Source organism: Carcharhinus amblyrhynchos, chromosome 24, assembly GCF_965287045.1.
Source record: "Carcharhinus amblyrhynchos chromosome 24, sCarAmb.v2.hapA, whole genome shotgun sequence".
Taxonomy (NCBI): Eukaryota; Metazoa; Chordata; class Chondrichthyes; order Carcharhiniformes; family Carcharhinidae; genus Carcharhinus; species Carcharhinus amblyrhynchos.
This window is the reverse complement of record NC_137347.1, coordinates 37,326,215-37,347,647: the sequence shown is the minus strand read 5'-3', so window position 1 is coordinate 37,347,647 and position 21,433 is coordinate 37,326,215. Positions and strand designations below refer to the sequence as shown.

At 42.4% G+C, this 21,433-nt stretch overlaps 1 protein-coding gene across 5 annotated transcripts; it reads right to left on the bottom strand.

Moving 5' to 3' along the window:
• Positions 1–1,035: 1,035 nt before the first annotated feature.
• On the bottom strand, positions 1,036–21,058 carry LOC145357825 (transmembrane protein 200A-like). Of its 5 annotated transcripts, none has more exons than XM_080211352.1 (3): positions 20,977–21,058; positions 11,063–11,163; positions 1,036–2,910 (listed from the first exon to the last, which is right to left on the bottom strand). In XM_080211352.1, the coding sequence occupies exon 3, from the start codon at positions 2,888–2,890 to the stop codon at positions 1,553–1,555; it is 1,338 nt and encodes a 445-aa protein (XP_080067478.1). In that variant the 5' UTR covers positions 2,891–2,910; positions 11,063–11,163; positions 20,977–21,058; the 3' UTR covers positions 1,036–1,552. The 5 variants fall into 5 exon arrangements, with proteins under 5 accessions (XP_080067478.1, XP_080067476.1, XP_080067479.1 ...); XM_080211350.1 differs by lacking the exon at positions 20,977–21,058 and adding an exon at positions 20,268–20,416; XM_080211353.1 differs by lacking the exon at positions 11,063–11,163 and having other exon boundaries at positions 20,977–21,022.
• Between the last annotated feature and the right edge of the window lie 375 nt (positions 21,059–21,433).

Sequence of the window (21,433 nt, the reverse complement as noted above, 5' to 3'; positions counted from 1 at the left end):
GTGCTCCTGATCTTCAGCCACCCAGTGTGGAAAGGAAGTGGGAAGATTGGGATATCTCCTCGTGGATCTGCTCCTGAGCCAGGCCAAGGTGGCTATCAACAGGCCCTGGCAACAGCAGCCAGTACAACTGGACTGCCTCTCTTGGAGCAGATGGTCTCTGCCAGCTGGCTTCAGGCTTTCCAAAACCAATGGTCACCAGAGAAACTGGAGTGCATTATCAACCCAGGGAACGTCATTTTAATTCGAGCTATTAAATTACCTTTAAAGTTTTGGTTTTATTTTGTTAGTGAGTGTGCCACTTTCAAATGGGGCACTTAACTCTTCATGGGTTTTTCAAAAGAGGTATATAAATAGGAGCAGAGTGAATCTGTGGCTGTTGGGTTGGGAGGCTGATGCTTGTAATGTGTATCTGTAAATAAAAATTCATAAATGTGTAAATATTAAGCTGTGGGTTTTTTTTAAACTCTCTGACTAGCTGGAGTAGGACAATGGATGTGGATAAGAGAAGAGTGACAGAGACTTTGCCTGGTGTGAGGGGGATGTGAATGCAGAGTTTACACCATCAGAAATCTTTGTTAAATGGTGTTTAGGATTTCATTGAACAAGTATTTTATCATTTTTAATTTATAATTTAGTATTTTAGAATGAGTATAATATAATATTGGCCACAACAGGTTGAAATGACAGAGATGGAGTCAAAGTATAATCAGACAATATAGGAGGTGGAAATAATTGACTTTTAGTGGATGGAAAGTAGGAGGCTGGAGGTCAGTTTGGGGTCAAATGAATTACTCAGAGCATGCACAATCTGGTTCAAGCTAATTGAGCAGCTCAGGGAGGGGTTTGGGGGGGCAGTCACAGGGCAACAAATACTGGGGATAAAGTTTGGAGTGTTTGAGAGGTGCAAAATAGCATGGCTTCCAGGTTTCACCACTTGAGCTTGAGTGAGTCCCCAGAGAGCTGATTAACATTTGAAGAGTCAAAGGGGATGGTAAGGTAAGTTTTGTCAGCATAAAGTTAGGAGCTGACCCCATCCATATGGAATTTTTATTAAGTGCTAATGAGGACTAAGAAAAGGAGGGAGTCCACTCTTGAAATGATCACATGGAAACAGGAAAAGAAATTTACTGGAGAAAAAGAGGTTCTAATCATAGTGGAACAAGTATTAGGGATGCAGAGAAAAAAAACTGTTCAGTTGAATAGATTTCATTTCTTAGGAAGCTTCTGTTAGGGGGTCTCAGAGAATCATTTCATAGTCTCCGACAAATCAAATAGGTCACTGTTTTAACTGTCTGAGGGGCTGGTGTTGTAATTGCTGACCTGAAGCCTAAAGTCTGCAGCGATAAGCAGGCAGCTTATTACCCTCCCCGCTCAACCACGAGCTGGCGTAATTACAACAAAAACAAAAATGGGCCATTCATTTTGCAAATCAGTTGCTGTCAGCGAACAAAATTTTTAATTGTTCCCAAATGGTGGCTTCACAGAAATAACCACCTGGGTAAAACATTTGGAACCCACAAATCTTCCAATTTACAACTATCTTTGATTTTGTTCATTCTTTGGAGCTGCTCAACTCCTGAATGTTTTGTTCTTCATTCGCGTACTCGCGTTCCACCTGCTCAAGCAACCTGTCCACAGAATCCTCTCTGTTTTCCAGTTTCAGATACTTTTTGAGGTAACTGCAATCCAGACGTGGCCAGCTCCGATGCTTCTGCTCTCCTTTCTGTTCACTGAGTTTAGTTGCATCTTTCCCGAGGTCAAATGACTTGGAGTAACCACACGGCGTGTGAAGTTGCATGTCTGAACCGTACACTTTCCTGGCAGTGCCTGGGGACAGCAACTTCCCAACTAACCTGGTGGAAAATGCTTTACTGGGCAAGGAACAATCCATGTGCACAATCCGAGTAGCATCATCAGCGCTGCGAATACTGTTAGACCGAACGTACCCGTAGCTTTGTAGCTGGCTTAAATCTTCAGTGGAAACCATGACCAATTTCTGATCCAGTTCAATATCTTCCATCATAGCAGTAACATCAGGAGTGTCAATGATGCAGTTGTTGAGTTTAATAACTGGTAATACTACTGACATGGAAATTGAGTCAGTGTCACAGCTCAAGGGGACGTTGAGGTTTCTTTCACTGGAATTGCAAGAGTCTGATTGTACACTATGAAGAGAGATGGATGGAGAAGGTCTTTTGTGATGCAGCAATTGGGCAGTCATTTTATGCTTAACAGACCTGTGACAATCTGTCCATATATCTGTACTTTGAGGGCTTGCATGACCATGTAATGCTCTACAGAATTTTTCAGTGGCACAACACTGTTCTAAACATCTAAAATTGGTATCTGTGGAGGTAGGGCAGGGACTATGCACAACCTGTTTTGGTTCTTTATTCTCTCCATTACAAGCTTGGCTGGCCATAGAATAAATATTTCTCTGCGCTAAAAGTCTTGTTTCCCTGTCCCGGTTTTCCTGTAACACCGTGTTCGCACAGATGAATATGAATAATCCAAAACCCATGATCAGCGGTCCAATCAACTTCAACTTCTCATGCTTTGGTGTAGGGTGAGATGGTAGCCTTACCCTCACACGCTGAGTCACAACATTTGATTCACTAGAGTTTATTCCTTGGTGAGTCACCGATACCCAAGAATTGTGCTTATGTGGCCAGTAACCAACAACTGCTATAGCAATCCCCACCGTGACGATAAACAGTCCTAATATAATGAAAAGCCCAGGAGGGGAACGCATTTTGATTTTTGCTTTGACAACTTTGTTATCTCTGGATCTGTCCTTTGGCTGTATTGCTCTAGGAGGTGAAGAAACATCTGGTTGGCCACTGAAGTTTTCTTGGCTCCTTATAGCTGGCTCTCCCACCATGGTCGTCATGTTGCCGCGTTTTAATTTCACTTAAAACAAAAGGGGAGAAAAGTTACATTAAAGCAGAAAAAACACATCGACTAGAGAGATAAGCACGCACACTTAGAGAGATAACACATTTTAAAATGGAAGCTGGATGTTGTAATCACAAATACTCACTTATGCCAACCACAAAACAAGCACTGGAATACAACTGGTAGATAAGACACATTGTCCATCAAAAAAACAAGTTAAAAAAATCTCTTAAAAGCAAAATGTGACTTTAGTGAGAGAAAATGGAGGGAATGTAATGGGAAAATGAAGAAATACAGGATGAAAAGTATAAATGCAAAATGAAAATGATCTGAAGGACTGAGCTCACAAACGCATCTGTAATATTTTAGCAAAACACTGGAACACAGCACTCAAACAACTGGTTTAGTTTAACACAGTAAAGACATCTCAACCAAGATCAGTTTTACAGAGTATCATAGAAGAAGAGACAGAAAGCAGAGATTTGCTTGAGGGAATTCCAGAGCTTGGGACCTGGATGGCTGCCAATGATGGTGCAATGAAAATTGGGGATATGGAAGAGACAGAAAACTGGTCTAACAGAGCTTTTGCGGAGTTGTGGGTCTGCAGGTGAATACAAAGACCAACATTACTGTATCCAGGTTTGCTGACAATATGGGAATGTAAGCTGTGGGGAGGATACAAAGAGATATCGGCAGGTTAAGTGAATAGGCAACAAAGTGGTAAATGAAGATATTACATGGAAATGAAGTTATTAACTTTGATAATTTAAAAACAGAATAAATTACAGAAATTGTGCCAACCTAAAGACAGGAAGGGAACTATATATCTACATCAAATAGACAAAGGCTTTAGCCTGATGTACCTGACTGATACCAGAGGAATTTCTAAGCTTCAGAAAGCCAACAGGGACCTTGTTATCTCTAAACAAGTGCTAACTCCCCATGACTGCAGAACATCAAATTCCAAAGAAAGGCACCAACACCCTTTACATTTCTAAGGCAGAGCTCTGGGCACGGACAGTGTACAAGGACAAGGGGGATCCCAACTCCCCTAGTAAACCTGTCAAGATTTCAGGCCTGGGAAAATACATCCTTTATCCAAAACACAGGAGAAATAGTGAGAGGTAAATCACAGGACCGCCCCCAAGTGCTAGAACCTGTAACATTGCCATGTGGAACTGAACTCAGGCAGTCTACCACTTTACCATCTAACAGGCAGCAGTAGAAAGTGCTCTGTTCAGGTTAATTGCCTGGCCCCTGCCTACATTAGTACAACTGCAAACGTCAGAACTCTGCATCAGTGTCTATAAGGTGAATTTGTCTCTGCACAACTTCCTCCATTGTGGAGACCTGGTTTCTGGGAAGATGGATTAACAGTTTCAGCCTGTTAACCTCGGAAGGAATTCACCATTGGACTTCTGATCCTGGACTCACAAGAAACGCTAACTCTTATTTTCATTGTGCTCTTTGCCCTGAAGCCCCATCTTCCCGTTAACCTTCTTTTATTGAATGAATGCAAAAGGAGGGAACATTCTGAAACCTCTTCCCACATTTCGTCTGTGTCTAAAATAAACAATCCCTCTCATTTGACTGTGTTTCCAGTTTGTTGTTGAGTTATTAATAGCAGATTATTCAAAGGATGGAAGAATACACTGAGGGGAAATAAAAAGAAAATCAGAAACACCTTTTTGTTTATAGATAGGAAGAGAGGGAAGAAATCAGGACTATTTCATTCCATTCCCCTCCTGTCTGTAACAAAGGTGTGAAACTTGATATAGAAAGAGAATTGGGTATAATTGTAAAGAAACAGAAGGTTAGAATGCAGGTTCCACAAGCAATTAGAAAGGTCAATGGTACATTGGCCTTTATCGTAAGGAGATTTGATCAATTATGAGATTAAGCAAGTCTTGCTACAATTGTCCAGGGCTTTGGTGAGAACACACCTGGAATACCATGGGAGGTTTTGGTCTCCAAATACACTGACATCAGAAGCTGTAGAGCGAAGGTTAATTAGATTGGTTCCTGGGGTGAGAGGGGCAAGCTACGAAGAGAGTGATCGGGTAAACTGAGCCTATGCTCTTCTTCATTTAGAAGGACAAGACGCAACCCCAGTGAAACATTCAAAACTCTGAAGGAGTTTGGCAGGAAAGAATTTGCAAGGTTGTTTCCCCTTTTTGGGGTATTTAGAACAAAGGGGCACAATCTCAGGATAATCATTTGGATTGAGGTGAAGAGAAATTTCTTCACTCAGAGCATCGTGTACCTTTGGAATTCTCTACCCAAGAGGGGATGTGGAAGGTCCACCATTGAATACATTCAAGGTTGAAAGAGATGGTTTTACCCCATTGGTCATCAGCAGATACGGAGAGCAGAAAGAAAGGTGCCGCTCAGGCAGAAGATCAGATATCATCACATGAATGGCATCATGGGACATATGGTCAACTCTTGCTCCTATTTCTTGTGAGATGGGGGGAGCCAGACGGGGATTTGAAAAAATGGCGAGAATTTAAAAATCAAGGTATTGCTGGACTGCGAGTCAATGCAGTCAGCAAACACTGGAGATGATGGGTAAAAAGAATTTGGTAAGAGTTAGGTTAAAAGCAGCAGAAATGTTGGATAAGCTCAAGTGTACAGAGGGTGCAAAATGGGAGGTCAGCCAGGGGAACAACTCCAGCAGCTTTGATACGGTTTAGTAATTGGCTGGGGCTGATGGCTTTCAAATGTAACAAAATACACAACATCTCGCATTCCATGTGTACAAATAATAAAACTATTTGTCCCTTTAGGACACTGTACATTGCAAACACATGAACCAATGGCTTTGTTCCGATTTTCTAAACCTATAAAGTGTACCAGCAGCTTTGAGCATGATTCACAGAATGCGTTTTGCAGATGGTTGCTAATGGTTACCCTTGTGCTGTTATTTTGGAAAGTATTTGGACAGTGTTTTAAAAGTGAAATTCACAGTATGCTCAACATCTGCACTGTTACACTTGACCATAGATTAAACCTCCCTGGCTGCAAGGGAGAAAATGAGCAAATAGTGATCAAGAAGTGTTCATAACAAAAATACAGCCAAAATTTTTATTAATAATAACTGCAATTAGTTACTGAGAGGGAAAAATGATTGCAGATGTGTTTGGGAGCCCAAAACACTGTTCTCTATCCCAGGAAAAGTCCTCACAATAAAAAGTCATTCCAATTTCAAAGTTGGAAACCGTGATTTTAGAGTTCCATTTCAGCGCTGCCAGCGCATAGGGGGAGCGTAACCAGCGGAACCCCACATCACATCTATGAATATACAGACCACAGGCTGGGACAAGTGGTGTGCTCCCAGAGTGAGCCGGGGACTGGAAGCAGAATTTCTATCTCCTCAGCTTCTTCTGAGAAGAATACCATTCATACCTCATTGTGTTGGCACGGTGGCACTGGGTGGCACAGTGGTTAGCACTGCTGCCTCACAGCACCAGGGACCTGGGTTTGATTTCCAGCTTGAGTCACTGTCTGTGCGGAGTCTGCATGTTCTCCCCGTGTCTGTGTGGGTTTCCTCCAGGTGCTCCAGTTTCCTCCCACAGTCTGAAAGACGTGCTAGTTAGGTGAATTGGCCATGCTAAATTCTCCCTCAGTGTTCCCAAAGGCGCCAGAGTGTGGCAACTCGGGGATTTCACAGTAACTTCATTGCAGTGTTAATGTAAGCCTACTTGTCACACTAATAAATAAACTCTCAGCAAAGTCTCCAAACTCTTAACAGCCAGTAAATTGCTTTGAAGTACTGGCACTATTTTAGGTAAACGTGCAGCCATTTCGAGCAAAACAGGGCCCCAGAAATAGCTGAATGACCTGTTAGTCTTGGTCAAGCCTGGATTCTTTCCATTATCAACTAATTTCAAAGGCACAAATAAATGCTTTTACCAGAGATTGGCAGCATCTGCGTAAACCAACAATAAATCATCCCCTTCAGCAAAAAGGCGGGGGGGGAAGTAATTAAGTGGAAAAAGGAGGAGGAAATTTAAATTTGCAAAAGCTAAAAGAGTGAGTAAAAACAAACTGGGATATGATTAGGAAATCATTGCAAACCTATATAAACCAATTGACTGGATATGGGAGGAACTGGGAGACTCTGTGATTTTACTTGGCTGCCTTGGAAATAAAACTTATTTTAAGGCACAGGCTGGCTTCTGACTCAAAAAAAATCATACTTTAGAAACGTCCCAAAGCACCGAACTGGGTTAGAAGTTGGTGTCATGCCCGTGAAAGCTCCCAGCACTCAGCTGGTTGACCAGTTAATCTGTTTTGGTTGAATATGAGATTACATATGTGGGGAGGTACAGTGGCACAGTGCTTAGCACTGCTGCCTCACAGTGCAAGGAACCCGGGTTCAATTCCTGGCTTGGATCACTGTCTGTGTGGAGTTTGCACATTCTCCCCGTGTCTGTGTGGGTTTCCTCAGGGCGCTCTCGTTTCCTCCCACACTCCAAAGATGTGCAGGTAAAATTGACTGGCCATGCTAAATTGCCCCATTGTATGCGGGGGTTAGTAGACTTTTGGGGATAGGGCCTGAGTGGGATTGTAGTTGGTGCAGACATGATGGGCCGAATGCCCTCCTTCTGCACTGTAGGGATTTTATGATGCAATGATAAAAGGAGACACAAAACCCATAGAATTTCAATCCTTCTTGAAGTATTCAGACACATGGGCAAGACTGATGTTCCTGTGGAATACGGAGGAAGCGCACTGTCAGAGGCAATGTCATCTTTCAGATGAGACATTAATCCGAAGCCTCTGATTGCGGGGGGGGCTGGTAAAAAAAATCCCATGGCACTACTGCAGGGGAAAAAAAATCAGGAAATTTATCCCTGATGTTGAATTAGTATTTATTCCTCAATATACTGAAAAGCAGTTTATCTGATTATCACATTGCTGTTTGTGGGAATTGCTGGAAAGAGGTTGGCTGCTACATTACAACAGTGACAATAATGGTAGGAAGGACTATTACTTACGGGGTGAAAAACTGCAGCAGGCGACGGTGCAGAGGGACCTCGGGGTCCTTGTGCATGAGTCGCAAAAACCCAGCCTGCAGGTGCAGCAGGTGGTCAGGAAGGCGAATGGGATGCTGGCCTTCATAGCGAGGGGGATTGAATATAAAAGTAGGGAGGTCTTGCTGCGGCTGTATAGGGCATTGGTGAGGCCGCAGCTGGAGTACTGTGTGCCATTTTGGTCGCCGTACTTACGCAAGGATATTTTGGCCTTGGAGGGAGTGCAGAGGAGGTTTACTAGGCTGATGCCGGAGTTGAGGGGGTTGAGCTATGAGGAGAGGCTGAATAAACTAGGCTTGTACTCGTTAGAGTTTAGAAGAATGAGGGGAGATCTCATTGAGACGTATAAGATGATGAATGGGATGGATAGGATAGAGGTGGAGAGGCTCTTCCCGCTCAGAAAGGACAGTAGGACTAGGGGGCACAGCCTCAAGATAAAGGGGGGGTGTGTTTTAGAACGGAGTTGAGGAGGAACTTCTTCACTCAAAGGGTGGTGAATCTCTGGAATTCTCTGCCCGTTGAAGTGGTGGAGGCTGCCTCGCTCAATATTTTTAAGACGCGGGTTGATGGGTTTTTGATAAGCGAGGGGATTAAGGGTTATGGGGACAGGGCGGGAATGTGGAACTGAGCCACGACAGATCAGCCATGATCTTATTGAATGGCGGGGCAGGCTCGAAGGGCTGGATGGCCTACTCCTGCTCCTATTTCTTATGTTCTTATGTTTCAGGAGTACTTCATTGGTTGAAAAGCACCGGTGGTCAGAAAAGGTGATACATAAATGCAAGTCTTAGAGGGAGGCATGAGAACCTTTTCTCATGCCTCCTGACTTTTGTTGTGTTATTGAGGTAAAAATGCATCAAATAATTCCACAGAAGATTAGAGTGGCACTTATTGGCCTAATGAACATTTCATTTAATTTTAGGTTATAGAATTTTTGAATCCCTACAGTGCAGAAGGCCATTCAGCCCACTGAGCCTGCACCATCAACAATCCCACCCAGGCTCTAGCCCTGTAACCCCATATATTTACCCTGCCAATCCCCCTAACCGCCACATCTTGGGACACTAAGGGCCAATTTACCATGGCCACTCCGCCAAACCTGCACATCTTTGGAGTGTGGGAAGAAACCCACACTGACACAGAGACAACATTTCGGATTCCATTCCAGTTCCCCCACAAGGCAGAGTGAATCGCAAAACTGATTATAACAACTGCCCACACCCAATCCAAAAACAGACTCCTCCCCATTTGTACCTCTGTCCTAATCAACATCATAACTTATGTATAGCATGACAAAGCAGGTCATAATTTTAACAAAGAGTCCAGCAAGATACGCTCTTCGCTGTATTGAAATCAATGCATTTTAAAGAGGCTTTGTAGTAAAGACGCAGGTTCACAAAATGGTGAATGCTGACTCAAGATATGGTCCAAGCATCTCTGCACAGACAGACAGTCACCTGAAGTGGAATTGAACCCAGGTCCCGAGCGTTGTGAGGCAGCACTGCTAACCATTGTGCCACCCACTGATAGAAATATGGAGCACAAACATTGTTAAGACTTTAAAAGTTTCATTGAAAGTTAAAGCTTCACAAAACCAGAAGCTCATTTTGCAAAGATCGTTAGATGGTGGGATGCCACACATCACTTCTCAGGCAATCAAAACAAAACCTTATCTTCATTTAAATACTGTTAATTAATATTAAATGATCTTCATTTCATGACACATAGATTGCCTCTATAACAAATGTAGTCAAAAGATATCTCTTTCAAAGGATGAGTGTCCTAGGAGACATGCTGTCACATGAATCATGGCTGATGACTGGGAAAATATATTTCACACCATCATTGATTGAATATTTATTTTGGTTTTACATGGTCATTTTGTTTCATGTTCCCTTCATAACCCAAGTTATGCCAAGGATGGCACCAGCCAGTTGCTGAACTGAGCTACTGGTATGTGATAAAGGAAGAGTTGAGTTCAAATGAAAAAAAAAACTGCAAAGTTTTGCTGCTTTAGATGTTCTGATTTGAATCTTCCACTGACTCAGATGTGCAACACCACCTTGTTAATTAAATATTTAATCTAGATTTTAAAATATTCTGAGTGCCTGGGACCAAATGAAGGGTGTTACCAAAGGTTAAAGACATCAATTATAGGCAAGTTATACTATGCATTTTATATTAATACAAATGTTCCTGGATTATAACTAAATAGTAGAAATCATTTTTTCTGGAAAAGGAAACTTTCAGGATTTTCCAAATCAAGGCCCAAATTAGAGGTTTTTTACATTCAGAAATTGTGGGATTTTCTCAGACAGAGAAACAAGTTTAATATTAATCAGCACCGCTCAAAGCAAAGACAGAATCCTGAAAATTCTTCATTCTAGAAATGAAATCTTTGCTTTGCGGAAATAATTGAACAAGACAATTAGTCAGTTGTACAGTTTGCTTATTGTTTTTGCAGTTGTTATTGTACTCTACAATAGCAACTAAATTGTGTGTGTTATATTTCCAGCTAATTATATGGAAATACATCATAGGTTGAGTATCTTTTATCATTGGGGTCAAATGCGTTTTGCTATTTGAATATTTTTAGTTTTTGAATGTGTATACAGTAGGCCTAAGTATATGTGCATTACAAAAGCCTTGTCTACCTGTAGTCTGATGTAAATAAAATGGCTGGAAAAGCAAGATGGATCTCTAAATAATAAAAAGTGTTCCCTCTCCACCCACGGCACCACCTCTGATTCTGCGATCTGCACAATTTTAAACTTCTTGTGGAACAGTCAAGAAATTCCAACTGCTTCAAGTCTCTTTATGGCTTCAGCCCATCCAATTTCCGCACCATCCTCGAGCTTTGTATCGCCCTTTCCCTGACTCCAGCTTCATGAGTCTTTCCCCTCCCTTTGCTCAACCATTCACACCAGAACTTTCAGCTGGCTGGGATATACTCCTCGTAATTCCTCCTCTTGCTACTCAGTCCGCACCAGCTTCCCCCATCATTTTTCATTCCTGCCTTCATAAACCTGAGGTCATTCAAAACTCAGTTGCCTGTGTCTTAGTCCACTCTGAGCTGGCTTCCGGTCAAGCAATACAACAACTGTCTTCTCAAAATCCCTGCAAGGTCTTACCCCTTTCCGTCTCTGGAATTTCCTTCAGCCCCACTTCCTCCGAGATATCTGTACTCCTTCAATTCTGGCCTCTTGAATGTTTTACTCCTGTTTGCCAGTTGCTGAAGGAAAAAAAGTAATGCCTGTCTTTCACTTGGAATAGACTCAAGATTACAAGTATATACCTCCTGAATCCACTGTTCCCATGTCAGTCAATGTTTCTTTAGATACGCTTATAAGTAAGCACCCAATGTCTATCAGCTGTTGTACTTCAAACGATACAATTAACATTGAGCATTCCTAGTTTTAATTGCTGAACCATTGGTGGCTGGGCCTGTGGCTGCCATGGCCTCAATTCTGTAATTCCCTTTCTCTCTTTCCTCTTTTAAAGCTCTCCTTAAAACCTATGCTTTGGTGTTTTCTTTACTATCTCTTTTCAGTTAAAAAAAAAATTTATAATGCTCCTGTGAAGTGCCTTGGGACATGTTATTGTTAAAAGCATGATATCAGTGCAACGTGTTGTTGAAATTTGTCATCAACTTTTTTGGTCAATTGCTGAATCTCCTTTCCTGTTTATTTCCCACAAACCTTTTGGCAATGCCTGGGAATTTTTTTTTTCCCCAAAGTAAAAGTTGTCATTACTGCTGTTGATAAGAACCAGCGTGGGAACATCTGTGAAACCACAGAGAAAAATATTTCTATGAGAACCTCAGATTATAGCACTGATAATTATGCTTCAAAAGCGGTACCAATGTGACAAATGAAAAATCATACTTACATTTTAATGCCATGCCAAATAGTTCTTGTGTGACACTCTCAACTCATTCCTATCACATTCAAAATAATTCTGGAGATCTAAGCCAAATTTGGAAAAGCAAATAGTTGCGTTGCTGAGTTTTTTGTCAGGCTCAACAATATAAGATTAGCCAGTGATCAACGCTTTGACATTTATTTAAAATCTGTGTACATTTCTTTTTAACCGTTTTCCTCATAAGTATTCAGAATGGGATCTCCCCATGTAAACCTGTCACATTGTCATTAGTTTATCCCGTCAGTGCGAATACTGCAATGTCAATGATGGCTAAAGGATATTGTTATACAAGGACAAGTTACTTAAGCTGTTTCAATTGAAATGATACATGACAGTTCATAATGGAAGTAAAATATAAATGATTCTATGATTGAATTATCTTCCGCCATCCAACTTAACTTCAGGTGAAGACAACAAATGCTCGTGCCTCCTCATATGAAACACTATCACCGAAATCTTCCTGCTGTTTATGCTAACAGGATCTTACAGTCCTGCCGACAACTCCTGCCCCACCAGCCCCATAAGTTCAAGGTGAGGGCAGGAGGCTTAGGGGGGATGTGAGGAAAATTTTTTTTAACCCAAATGATGGTGACGGTCTGGAATGCGCTGCCTGGGAGGGTGGTGGAGGCAGATTGCATCACTTCCTTTAAAAAGAATCTGGATGAGCAGCTGGCACATTTTTACATTCAAAGTATGAGCCAAGTGCTGGCAAACGGGATTAGATGAGCAGCCAGGTATTTCTTGCGTGTCCGTGCAGACTCAGTGGTCTCTTCTGCACTGTCTGATTCTATGATTCAAAGCACTTTATAATTAGTAAAGTACTTTTGAACTATAATCAGTTGTAAGATAGGAAAGGCAGAAGCTAATATCCCCACAGCAAATCCCACAAACAGCAATATGATAACAGCCAAATAATTTGTTCTTTGACATTGATTAAAAGATAAACATTGACCAGGACACCAGAAATAACACTCCTCCTCTTCTCTGAAATAGTTCTGGAATCTATTATGTTGACTCAAAATATTACATTTTATAACGTAATGATCGAGGAGCTATTAAGGACCACAAACTACAAACATAAGGATACCAACTGTGTAAAACGTTATTGGAAAAAGGAATGCGAGTGACTCACAAAGCTTTTGCTGCTTATATTTGTCACCACGTCCGGTTGTCTATCACATTTTTCTTGTATTACGTTAGTGAAAACTATTTTTGCAAGTTGGTGGAATTGCCTCACAGCATGCTAGTGGCATTAACATTTAAAATGCAGATTCCAGAGGCCGTGTTATCTCATGGAATTGCTTTCTTGGGGGGAAAAAAACAGGAAGCTGAACTATTTTTGTTTTGATTCCTACAGAGTCAGGCATATGTTGAAAACCCTCCTGCACATTCCACATTTAGGTTGCGCTCAGTTGCAGGAGAACTTAACAACATAAAATGAATAATTCAATTTCCTCCTTGTCACCATTCTTTCTTTCTCAAACCTAATTCCACTTATAGATTGTGTACATTCCACTCACAGACAGTGTAAATGCTAAGATTTGGGGGGGATGGTGCAAAGAAGAGGAGAAACATATCAAGGGCCTTCTGGATCCAAGGTTAAGCTACATGGAGACAGTACTTGAAGATGCCATCAGAGAAAGATGATTGAAAATGGATTCCAGTTAATGTGCCAGTGAAGCTTTCTGATAGAAGCCATCAGGCTGCTCCACTTGGTGCCTTCCACAGAAATTTAAAGCTTTTTATTTGATTTTATTGAGTCTTTGGGGGGTTAAAATTGGATTTTATTTCAGAATTCAATGAGTGATGGGGAATGAAACATTTTTCACATTTTGGACACAGTTCATTCATGAATTGTGCGCAGAACCAACTGGAACTTTCTGCCCTGCCTCGACCTCAGAATAGCAGCTCTCCTGCACGAGAAAGAATGCCCGTTTCTGCGTACCAACCAACTTTGTGATCGTTCTGAGAAATATTAATCAATCCGGACAAAGGGACACCTTTCCTATTATCTCCCTATGTAGCTGGCGTCAAATTTTGGTTGGTGATCAGTGCTCCAACATGCCATAGGGTGTTTTACTGGAATCGTGATACGTTTTCTACATTACAACAGTTTGGAATACAAACTGCCCAAGCTCATTTCACACAAGGCAATATGCCAACAAGGAAAGGAGAATGTTACTCCACCAGCCTTATCTAAATTGTAATGATACATCAGGGCTTCGACTACTATATTTACACTGGTGCCAGGTTAGCAATAATGAATTCAACTTCCTTATCTCTACTGGTCTCAAATCAGCAAGAATTGGATATTTGTCATAGTGCCAGTGAAACAATTTTAGAAAAGCTCACACAAGACAATCTGGAAATTAACATTTGAAGTTCTTGCAGTAAAATATCCAAGAGTTTTTCACATTACTTTTTGGCCACAATTTTTACTGTCACCAATGTGCAGCCTGGTCTCACATTTAATACCAAGTCACACTTCATTTGTTGAAGTAGCATTACATATTTTATGTTGGTAGCAAATCTTCACATTGATGCGTATATGCAACTTAAATGATGTCTAACACAGCTCTTCAAAACAAGTCATAGAGTCACCAGGTTTTACAGAACAGAAAGAGGTCCTTTGGCCCATTGTATCTGTGCTGGCCATAAAGCATTTATCTATTCTAATCCCATGTTCCAGCACCTTTTGGATGTGTCAATCTCCTGCGGCATTTCAGTCTACTTCAGATATTTTATTGTACATTTTGTATCACACCTGGAGTATCAGTTACAGATGAGCAGAATTCTACACAATCTGAGATCTTGAATTGTCTAATGAGGAGAAGTTGAGAAGCTTAAGCCTGCATTCTCTGGAGATTAGAACACTGACAGGTGATCTCATAGCAACAAATAAAATTGTCTATTGACTTGACAGGATAAATACCAAGAGGATGATTTCCCTAACTGGAGAATCTAGAACTAAACGTCATGAGTAAGTACGGAATCAGGTATTTAGGACTGAGATAAGGAGAACATTATTCACTTAAAATCTCAAAATGCACAACCCCAGACTTGTGACAAGTTATAGCTTATGGAATAGTAGGGGCAATAAGAACATGGATACAAAATTGGCTGAGTAATTGGAAGCAGGGAGTAATACTCATTGGATTCTTTTTGGGTTGGAACAAGATTTGATAGTGGTGTTCCCCAGAGGTCATTATTGGGCCCCCTGTTTTTCCTGATATATATTAAAGATCTGAACCTTGGTGTGCGGAGGACAATATCAAAGTTTGTGGATGATATAAATCTTTGTAAATGTTGAAACGGTGAGGAGCCTGTAGAACTTCAAAAGTAAAAAGTCTGACAACACCAGGTTTTAGTCCAACCTATTTATATATTATCAAATAAATAGGTTGGACTAAAACCTGGTGTTGTCAGACTTTTTACTGTGTTTACGCCAGTCCAACGCCGGCATACCCACATCAGAACTTCAAAAGGACATAGACAAGTTGGTAAAATGGGCAGACAAGTGCAGAGTCGTGCAAGATGATTCGTTTTCATAAGAAGAACACAGAGACACAATTTAAAACATAGGGGTCAACTCTAAAGGAACGGAGGAACCTGGATGAATATGCGCATAGATCATTGAAGGTGGCAGGGCAGATGGAGAGGGCAGTTAATAAAACATACAGTATCTTTGACTTTAATAATAGGGGCATAGAGTACAAGAGCGAGGAGGTTATGCCAAACTTACATAGGACACTAGTTAGACCTTAGCTGGGGAATTGTGTACAGTTCTGGGTGCCACACTATAGGAAGGATGTGAATGCATTGGGGACAGTGCAGAAGAGGTTTACAAAAATAGTTTCAGGGATGAGGAAGTTCAGTAATGAGGATAGATTGGAATAGTTGAGACTGTTCCTCCTCGGAGAGAAAAGACTAAGTGGAGATTTGATAGAGATGTTCAAAATCTCTGGTGGTGGGGGGCGGGGAGGTGGAGGGAGGCGGCTGGACATAGTAGGTAAGGAGAAATTGTTCCAGCTTATAAAAGAATTGAGGGCACAGCTTTAAAGAGATTCGCAAAAAAAACAAATGCAAATTTGAGAAAAAACTTCTTCCACATAGCGAATAGTTGGGGTCTGGAGTGTTCCGGAGGCAGGTTCAATCAAGGCATTCAAGACGGCAATGAGATGATTATTTGAATAGAAACAGTGTGCAGGGCTACGGGAAATTGCAGGAGAATGGCACCAAGTCATGATGCCGGTTTGAAGAGCTGATATAGACGTGATGGGCCAAATGGCCTCTTTCTGCACTTTAACAAATCTATCATTCTGAAGATGCTCAGTGGTTGAGATTGACAAATCTTTGGCACTAAAGGAATCAAAGGTTCTGGGGCTAGGGGAGGAAATTGGGTTGTGGTAGAAGGTTAGCCACAATTATACTAAGGCTCGAGTAATCATATGGTACATTTCTTGCTCCTATTTCTGATACAGACCTCGGCACTGATAATGTAACTAATTGAATTATTTTGCCTTTGTATGGAAATACACAAGGTGTTTAGAATTTTTTAAAAATACACATAGGTAAGGACCAACGTTCATAGAGTAGGTTAATGAGCCCCTGTAGACTGTCCTACTAATGAATTAGATAATGGCTGATCTGAACTTCAACACCATTTACCAGCCTTTCTTCCACCTCCAGCCAGTTTTGATCAATAAAATCTATTCATCTTGGGTTTGAAAATGTCAACTGACCCCCAGCATCCAGAGTCTTTGAGGTCCAGGTTTGCACTGCTGTCTGTATAGAATGATACTTCCTCATTTCATTCCTGATTAGCTTAGCTCTAATTTTAAGATGATGCCCTCAAGTTTTGGATTTTTTTTATTCAATCATGGGACTCGCTGGCTGGCCAGCATTTATTGCCCATCCCTAGTTGCCTTTGAGCAGGTGATGGTCAGCTGCCTTCTTGAATCGCTGTAGTCCACGTGCTGTGGGTTGACTCACAATGCCATTAGAGAGAAAATCCAGGATTTTGACCCAGCAACGGTGAAGGACGGCAATATATTGTCCTTCTAGACGGAAGTGGTTGTGAGTTTGGAAGGTGCTAAGGATCTTTAGTGAATTGCTGCAGTGCATCTTGTAGATAGTACACACTGCTACTACTGAGCGTTGATGGTGAAGGGAATGGATATTTGTGGATGTGGTGCCGATCAAGCTTCTTGAATGTTGTTGGAGCTGTACCCATCCAGGCAAGTGTGGAGTATTCCATCACACTCCTAACTTGTGCCTTGCAGATAGTGGATAGGTTCTCGGAAGTCAGAAGGTGAGTTACCACAGTATTCGTATCCTCTGATCTGCCCTTGTAGCCAGTGTTTTATCCAGTTGAGTTTCTGGTCAATGGTAACCCCAAGGTTGTTGACAGTGGGGGATTCAGTGATGGTAACACCATTGAATGTTATGGGGCGGTGGTTAGATTGTCTCTTAGTGGTGATGATCATTGCCTGGCATTTGTGTGGTGCGAATGTCACTCGCCACTTGTCCGCCCAAGCCTAGATATTGTCCAGACAAGGTTTCCCACCAGAGGAACAAGTTTATCCATGTCTGGACTACCAAATAACTTTAATATTTGAAACACCTCAATTAGGTCATCCCTTAACTGTCTAAAGCATTTTTTTCAAAGTGGGGATCATGACCCACAGGTGAGACATGGGATGTTAAAGAATGGGTCACCAAAAATGATCCTCAAAGATTGCCTGAACTTCCCCACTCCCCCCCATTCTCTCTCTGGGTAAGTTCTCATTGCTGTACCATGTATGACCACATGAGACAGAATAAACAGAACAGCACACCCTGTACATGCCCTTGGTGCCAAGTGTCATGTACGTACATGCACTTGCCACCAATTCCCTTTCTAGGAAGCCGACATGGATCCTTTTGTTATGTGAAAAGCAGATGGAATTTAATCCAGGTAAATGCGAAGTGATGCATTTTGGTAGAACTAATGTAGGGGGAAGCTATACAATAAATGGCAGAACCATCAAAAGTATACACACAGAGGGACCTGGGTGTGCAAGTCCACAGATCCTTGAAGGTGGCAGTACAGGTGGAGAAGGTGGTGAAGAAGGCACATGGCATGCTTGCCTTTATAGGACAGGTATAGAGTATAACAATTGGCGTCTGATGTTACAGCTGTACAGAAAGTTGGTTAGGCCATATTTGGAATACTGCATCCAGTTCTGGTTGCCGCACTGCCAGAAGAATGTGGAGGCTTTGGAGAGAGTACAGAGAAGGTTTACCAGGATGTTGCCTGGTATGGTGGGTCTTAGCTATGAGGAGAGATCAGGTAAACTGGGGTTGTTCTCCCTGGAAAGATGGAGAATGAGGGGAGACCTAACAGAGGTGTATAAGACTATGAGGGGTATGGATATGGCGAACAGTGGGAAGCTTTTTCCCAGGTCGGAGGTGACAAACACGAGGGGTCACAGGTTCAAGGTGAGGGGGGCGAGGTTTAACTCAGATATCAGAGGGACTTATTTTACACAGAGGGTGGTGAGGGCCTGGAATGTACTGCCAAGTAGGGATGTGGAGGCAGACACGCTGGGATCGTTTAAGACTTATCTGGATAGTCACATGAGTAGACTGGGAACGGAGGGACACAAAAGAATGGACTAGTTGGACCAATGAGCGGCGCAGGCTTGGAGGGCTGAAGGGACTGTTTCCTGTGCTGTATTGTTCTTTGATCTTTGAAAGACAGGGCCAGAGACAAGTGTTAGTAAGCATGTTGTGGATAGTAAGGGACAGCCATTTGGTAAAAGTGGGTCGCCAGAAAAAATGCTTGAAAGACACTGGTCTAAACAAAGAGAATTAAAGCTATTTTTAAGCAAGCTGTACTTGGAATCTACTCTTTTAAGCCCCTATCATTCTGGTGAATCTTCACCATTACCCCACTAAAGATAATTTTCTGATGTTTGGCAGACAACACCAAATGCATGCAGATGGATTCTGACCACAACTGCCCCTTACCATGCAGGTAACTTCCTCAAAGAACTCAAGGCTTTTCAGACATGACCGATCTTTCACAAGTGGTCACTGATTCTCTGCCCAGTTCACATTTGTCCCAGTGCCCAGTAACTCTGTCTCTGATACCCCGTCCCAATGATGGTGCATTACAGGTCACTCAGAGTCCAGGTTGCTGTGGCAACCTGCACGTTTACATACACGTTGCAGTCTGGAACTTGGGATAATGATGGGGGAAGCTCCAACTTTCTCTCCATCACATGGATAACAAGGAATATAGATGCCAGTAACTTTTGTAAAATTGACATTAAATTGACAGGCCCCTGGTTCCATTGATTTCCCCCTTTCTTCTTAAATAATGGAGTGTCTTTCAATTCTGCAACCCAAAGGCACAATTTGGAAATCTGGCTTCAGGGATGGGGGCTGCTTTGGAAAATTGAGCATCTTCATTTTTTTCCACCTACTTCTTTCAACACCTGGAGCAGGAGAGGGGGAAACCATCATGTCTGGGAGATTTGTTGATCTAGGGATTTAAAGGAATTTGTGGATTTAAAGGAAGTTTTCTTAAATGTGGAAAACAAAGTTCCTTCCCAATTTTAGACTCTCTTGTGCCATCTTTACTGTCTGGCTCCTATCCACCCTCCTGTTCACTGTCTCTCAATGTACAGGATTTATAGACGCATTAGCAACATCAAAGCTCAACAACGAAAGCAACAGTTCGGGAAAAAAAATCCAAATTGTGCTCACACAACACCCGAGGGTGGGTTTTGGAGGCCTGAGATTGATTGGGAGAGGAGGAATAGCACAGTATTCACGTCTTTGATAAAGAATGTGCTAAGAGGGGGAGGCGGTTGTGACAATTCTTCACGCCAGGACATGGGAGAGGTGGGGAGTGGAAGAAACATTTAAAGGTGGCAGATTGAGAGATTCCCTGACGACCACATCACCAATGATAAAATGCAGACAAGCAAGGTTGGGATAAAATGAAGTTGAAGGCTCGAGATGAAAGAACCAGGCCACACATTGACTCTGAGCGAGACAAAACAATAGCCAGCTTGGTGTAAGGTGCTGTCTTGGCGTGAATTGAAAGGAATTTCACTCCGACACAGAACAATTTCCCATTCAAATTCGACTTTGAATTTTAAGCCAATGGGGCTGGCGATTACAGTCAGACAAAAGGAATTAAATAACTGAAGTGTAAATTACTCCGTCGCTGCAGGTTTAATTTGATCAGTCTACTCTCAGCCCAGTTATATTAAATGAAAAATGCCATCATAAACTTTCTGCCGGACAGTTAAGCTCGGTCATTGTACATTTCCAGAGGTTCATTTTTTTTTCAGGCACTGTCATTAAACTTGGCCATCGATATTGAAATGAAGGCAGGAGCAGGACAGGGTGAGAAACTCTTACCTCCTCTCTGGGTGGATGTTATTCTCTGATGGCCCCTCGGGTGCTTGGAGACTCGGGCCGACCGTTTCTCTGGTGATCGCTTTCACACCTCTCGTCATTTCCAATTAATTCCCGGGTGGTTTTAATTCGCACATCCCGGGCTCCAGAGTAACAACGCATCCCCCCCCCCACCCCACCCTCCGCCCCCCTCCCCGGACGCTGCCTCACGAAAAGAGGGATTCTTGCCGCCCGCGGCGAGGGAGATTAACGCGACAGGAAACTGACACCCCGGCCAGTCCCAGCCTGGAGGCAAAACCAGAACAAGGGGCAATGAAAAGGGGAGGGGGAGAGAGGGAGGGAGGGGGTGCCTCTAACCCAATAATCCCGATCCCCACTTCCCCTTTCTGTATCCTAACAATCCCCTTTCAAAACTGAGCGTCAACACCGCCCCCAACTTTCCTTTGTATGTAACGCCCCCACTCAGTATTTTACCCATTTGCAGCACATTCTTTCTTTACTGTCTGTAACACACACTCACTCACTCACCCGATTTGCAGCGTTGGGTTGGTATTTTTCTCCCCCGCATACAAGTTTCTTTCCCCCCTCCTCCCGTGAGATGGGTGGACACCCATTCGGTTCACACTGCACACCTCGCGTAACTTTATTTCCTTTTTTCTAAATCCTTTAAAAAGCAAAAGTGCAGCTTTTTTTTTAAAAAAAACTTGCTTACAGTTTTCTCATTTGAATACCGCTGGATCTCCCACGCCGTGGCTGAGGAGGAATTTGTGTGATGTTCAACTGGGGGCCAAGTTAGTCACCGTCTCTGACCTCCAAACCACCAGTCAACAACAACTTATTTGTATAGCACCTTTACCGGGTGGGTGGGGAGGGAGGTGGAGGGGGGGGTCCTGCTCCCAATGGGCTTTCACCCAATCTTTGTAAAGTCAAATCTATCTGATTGGCTCAGGACCAAGGGTAGTGTGTCAAAATTCGCGGATGACACTAAGATGAGTGGTAGAACAAAGGGTGCAGAGGATGCTGAAAGTCTGCAAAGGGATATAGATAGTCTAAGTGAGTGGGCGAGGGTCTGGCAGATGGAGTACAATGTTGGTAAATGTGAGCTCATCCATTTTGATAGGAATAACAGCAAAATTGGCTATTATTTAAATGGTAAAAAAATTGCAGCA